Source organism: Lactuca saligna, chromosome 1 (genome assembly GCF_052625555.1).
Source record: "Lactuca saligna cultivar CGN05327 chromosome 1, ASM5262555v1, whole genome shotgun sequence".
Taxonomy (NCBI): Eukaryota; Viridiplantae; Streptophyta; class Magnoliopsida; order Asterales; family Asteraceae; genus Lactuca; species Lactuca saligna.
Window position 1 is genome coordinate 49006509 of NC_136417.1, and position 5638 is coordinate 49012146.

A 5638-nucleotide genomic window follows, 5' to 3' on the forward strand; every position below is an offset into this window, starting at 1 on the left:
CCATACAAACTCTTTTGAGCCATGCAATGCTTCCAAATTACATATCTAAGCTTCTGAGGCATGCTTTCCTCGTAAAGTTGTAAACTTTACGTGCATGCAAGGCTTTAAGGACCTAAAATAGCAAATCTAAGCTTGGAATGGAGTCATACACTAGAGGGGAGGCACAAGCTAGGCACAACTGATAACTTTATGCATCTAAAGACCAAAAGGAGTCCAGATCTGAAGTTACAACTTCAGATCTTGGCTTAAACACAAAATCCCTTTCTTAGAATCCATGCACAAGAGGGTTTTGGGTGGATATGAGCCAAGGAACAGCTTAATACCTTTAGAAAGTGCACCACAGAAGTAGATCTTGAATCCCCACGAGTCCTTTTCTTCCTCTAGCTTGCTTCCTCAAGTGTTTCCTTCACCAATTCCTCCTTCAAGCTTAAAATCACCAAGAAACACACTTACACTCAAATCAGGGTTTTTGGGAGGTAAAGAGTTGTAAAGGGGGGCTAGGGGAGGCTAATGACCCTTTAAATAGGGTGCAAGGCCCCGAAATCTATGGTTTCATCTACTCGTCGAGTACCATAATGGACTAGGCGAGTAGATCATTAAACTTCGCGGACAAACCCACTACTACTCGTCGAGTAGGGAGGCCAACTCGCCGAGTAGGTTCTCAAAAACCAACCCAAAATATCATTATCAATACCTGAGGATCAGGGTGTTACATGCTTTAAGTATAATTTATATTTATGTTTATAATCATTATTATGAACTTCGAAATAAGATCTATCGGTAATACCAGTCATTATACTAACCGATATACTTACGAGAATGATGACAAAGTAAGATTAGTAAGGTGTTTGAAATGTATTTTACAAACAATATATCTTTATATGTTAAACGAATCCTACCCTTGATATGATCTTACATGGTTGTTTCTGTGATTCAGATTCTTGTTCATCGATAGTTTTCTAACGTTTTTTATTACTGGTTTGTTTGTTGTCTTGATCACCAAATGAAATTTTTTGTTTTTTTTTTATTTTGGTATTAATCAAGTTATATTACTGAGTCAATAATGTTGTGATCAACATTGTTGAGGTTTGTGGAGCTCATTTTATAGGCCTGTAGAATAGTTATGTTTTCTATTCTTCCCTAAGTGTTTTGTAACATAGCCTTGTTTGGTTTGTTTTTTGTTGGTTATAAATTCTATGGTTTCTGGTTTAATCAAGTTTAATAATCCAATGGTTTGTTAATTTTTTCCTTAGGTTTACTAGATATGGTTTGTAATAAAGATGATTGTTTGATTATAGAATTTATAATTTTAGATTCATTTTTTTTTAACCTTGTAGCGTGCTTCCTGATTGTGAAGTTTCAGTCTTTTTTTGTTTTTTAGGATATTAGTCAATAATGTTTTCATATGGTTGTTGACTGATATGGTTCTATGTGAGATTAAATGTGGTGGATTTTTTTTATGTTCTTAATAATATAAGGGGAAAATGACATATATGCCCCATTAAGTTTCTAGGGTTTACCCATTTAGTCATTTAACTTATTTTGTGACTTTTTAAGGGAACGAACTTGTGGGCGACCTGTCTATTTAGTCCCCTAGACTTGTTTTAACCGGTTTCCTTGCCACATCATTCAAGTCAACATTCAAACTTGGACCTTAATTTCGCTGGTTAACTAACTTTGAAAGTCAACACATGCTTCAATTCAACTTGCTATTGTACCAGCTCCTTCGACACTGGCAAATACACCATATGCACACTTACCGACTCCACTAAATACAGTTTGATCACGATGCACATTAGCTTTTAGAATGCCATCTTCTTTAAGCTTAAGGTTTCTCTTGTTTTATATCCTTTAGATAATGGAATTTGAGAAATTCAAAAGGTGTAGACCCAGATGAGATATTGAAGAAAGCATGCTTAAAACGAAAATCAAATCTTTGAGTGGTGTTGAAGTTTGTAAAATTCAAAAGGTAAACGTGCTTGACTTACCTAAGCTAATGTCTGTTGTGAAATATAAAGAAAAAAAAAACAGAGTGAACCAAACCCAAACTAGAGGATTGATTTTGCAACATCATTCCACGTTATCAAATCATTTATCAGGAATCTGATTTGATCGACAGTGTACCTATAATCCTTATCTTTTCCTCTTGAAATAACAATACAATCAAGATGAGAAGTAAATCAATAGAACCCTAGATCAGAACTAGAAGTGAAGCAAGATAAATTTGTTTATTCTTACTTGGGAATGGAATGAAACAAATAGAAATCAATTTGTAGGGTTTCAAAGCACTCCATGGATGATGACAATGGGCCCCTTGATGAAGTGTAGGTTAAAATCCCAAGACTTGTCTTTCCCTATAAATAGTCATGTATTATTCATAATTAGGGTTAAGAGTGAGGCAAAATGTAGCCGCCACATGAGGTTTCTTATGTAGTGTTAGATTCTTTAGTCTATGCTGAAAGTGTAATTTATTCCTCATAATTCGAGTGATCATTCGACATATCTTCATATTTGTGTTTGTTCTTATTTTCCACATCTTGTTCATCAAATCTCAATTAGGGTTTTAATCCCAACAAAATTTCTACTTCTTTGATCTACCAATATGTCTCATTTTCTTTTGGTTGTTGTTAACAATGATGTACTCATCAACAACAACCAGATCTTTATCCTCTCGAATCTCTTCCATTCATCACATGTGTCTTTTAGTGTTTCTGGGTGAATCGATATTAGAAAATCGGTTGTTGTAGGGGTAACGAGACCCACATAGGTTGGTGACCTTCCGAGAGACATCGAGTCTGGTTTTTGATCTCTTGGCAGAGGAAGGCGAAAGGGTGAGGAGATCATGAAGGGAGAGAGGGGTTTTAGGTTTAGAACGAAGAGTGTTCTTGGGTTGCGGGGTCTGTGTGGTGGTGGTGAGTCCATTGATTTGGTTGAGTGGAAGAATTAAACGAAGGAGATGGTGTTGATAATGAGTTTTAATGTTGCAGGTATCTAATTGAGAAATAAAGAGGGGAAGAAGACGACAATGGGGTGTAGGGTATAGTTCCGTGGCATTAATAAATGTTGTGGCAAAATTGTGACCGGTTTACCCCTTCAATACTTCAAAAAGGAGGTAATCGGCCCGACAAAAACGAGTTCATTCCCTGATAAAGCCACAAAATAAGTTAAGTGGTTAAATGGGTAAACCCTATAAACTTAATAGGGCAATTGTGTCATTTTCCCTAATATAAAGGATTGAAAGTCATGTTTTTAAAAAAATACAAAGGTTGCGGTTTTGGTATTCAAGTGATACATGTTAGAAGTGTGAATCAAGTTACTCATGTTTTGAACGAGTCATTCGGAACATATCAGTATGAATCACATTGTGAAAGAATGTGTTTTGTTTTAGAATTGTTTTTCATGTTAGGATTGAAGGGAGAGAGAGAGAGAGAGAGAGAGAGAGAGAGAGAGAGAGAGAGAGAGAGAGAGAGAGAGAGAGAGAGAGAGAGATTGTTATTTCTTAATATTATTAAATCTTAACTTGAAAAGGAAAAAAAAACATGAAGTCTTGATCTAACTTGGCATGGTTAGTGCAAGTTTAAAGTGCAAAATATTATTGAAATAATGGTTGTTGAGTATTTGATCAGATATTGAAGGATTGTGATGCAATATACAAAAGATGGAGGTTATGGGAGCTAACTTGTGAATTTGATAGACAAGTTGAACAAGTCTAATAATCAGAGGAGCTATATCTAAATATTTAGAGTTAATTGATGCCGATGAGTTAGGGTTTAAAGATATAACCACACTCTTTGTCACAAAATATTATTCAGTTCAACTAATATACACATAAATCTTCTCTTCTCATATTTTTCTCTATGTATTGTTGTAATCTTTAAGGTTTTTATATGTTCGGTTGTTCTTAGTTTCAGATTAAGTGATTAGAAATTTAGAATAGTATTGAGAGCAGTGTAGGTGGTTTGTAGTGAGGATTTTTCTTGTAAAAGTATTTAAAAACAATCTGATTCTTTAATTCAATAAGAATTGACTATGTTGGGAATAAGCTATTGAGTTTCTTAGCAATACTTATGGGTTCGTATCAATTCTTCTCATTTTTCTGCACTCAAACCCCTAACTTGGGTGAGTTATCATCAGTCATCACAGGCACCTCAATTTGGTGGGACCAATGCACAAAAGAAAATTGAAAGCAGACACAAAAACAACATTAAGCATTAATCCACCACTCTCAACATAAATGTATGTAAATCACCTCAATTTATAAAGGGTTCTCTGGATATTGAAACATATTGAATGATGGGTTAACAATGCTAAATCCACCATCAATAAACAAATTATGTCCACTAATATACTTAGCCTCATCACTCGCCAAAAAAAGGGCAGCTTTAGCAACATCATCTGTTGTAAGTGTCACACCCTTAAGGTTTGCAACTGAGTTTACCTTGTTCTTGAAATCCTCCCCTTTAAGCCCAGTGAAACCTGTGGCTTGTGGTGTATCTAGTGCGTAAGGTGAAAGACAATTGACTCGAATACCAAATTGTCCAAGCTCAACTGCCAGATTCTTGGTTAAACCAGCTACAGCATGCTTTGAACAAGTGTAAGCATGTGGGCACAAGCCACCGATATTTGACACAACACTAGCTGTTGATATTATTGAGCCAGCTCTTGCTGGAACCATAACCCTAGCTGCATGTTTCATGCTTAGAAAGACACCTGTGACGTTGACACTAAGGACACGTTCAAAATCCGATTTTTCATTATCGATGATGTGATCCTTATTAGGATCCATTGTTCCTGCATTACAAAACATGATATCAAGTTTTCCGTATGTGGCGATTGCTATATCTACTGCTTTTCTGACATCTTCTTCGTTGGTTACATCACAATGGACATATATTGAGTTTGATGATCCTATGGACTCACAAACTGCTTGACCAAGTTGGTCTTGAATGTCTGCGATGACTACTTTCGCTCCGTGTTCAGCAAAGAGTTTCGCAGTACACTCCCCAATTCCGCTTGCTGCTCCAGTTATCAAGGCTACCTTCCCTTCTAACCTACAGATTATGTATTTTTTCTACTATAAATTATTCATTTACAATAATATTAATAATAATAAGATAACCGAAAAACTCAGTATTAATACTAGAGATGATAACCTTCTTGTAGTGGTTGTCATTGGCTTTAATTTGGAATATCAAAGGATTGTTGTATGGACAAATGAAAAGTAAAGAGCTATAGTTATACAATTAGAAGAATTCTTATGGCGCTACAGCCTCACATATGTACATCAGACCTTCAGTAAATGAACTCTTTTTTTTTTTTTTTTTTGTGTGTGTGTGGTTGTTATTTGCTTTAAAGAAGACAAGGGACATATATAGTTAGTGGCTACAAATGGATATGGGAGTAACGATAAAATTTAGCATGAGGATATGTGTGGCCTAACTTCACATATAGAAAAATCCAAGATTGTGTACGTCTAGGTTGAAGCGGTTACTGAGTAAAATAATAGCTGGTTAATCACAAAATAACCAAAACCAGAGTATAAAAAATCACTTTTTTAATTATTTAATCATTTATTATTTATTATTTATTATTTATTATTTTTTAATTAAAGAGCCTTTGATGGTGTTAGAAGTTGATG

The 5638-nt window shown here is 35.1% G+C and overlaps 1 protein-coding gene across 1 annotated transcript; it reads right to left on the reverse strand.

Annotated features, from left to right (window-relative positions):
• Positions 1 to 4237: 4237 nt before the first annotated feature.
• LOC145035752 (secoisolariciresinol dehydrogenase-like) lies at positions 4238 to 5309 on the reverse strand. The gene is made up of 2 exons (XM_078984253.1): positions 5154 to 5309; positions 4238 to 5051 (listed from the first exon to the last, which is right to left on the reverse strand). The coding sequence occupies exons 1-2, from the start codon at positions 5171 to 5173 to the stop codon at positions 4256 to 4258; spliced, it is 816 nt and encodes a 271-aa protein (XP_078840379.1). The 5' UTR covers positions 5174 to 5309; the 3' UTR covers positions 4238 to 4255.
• Positions 5310 to 5638: the final 329 nt, after the last annotated feature.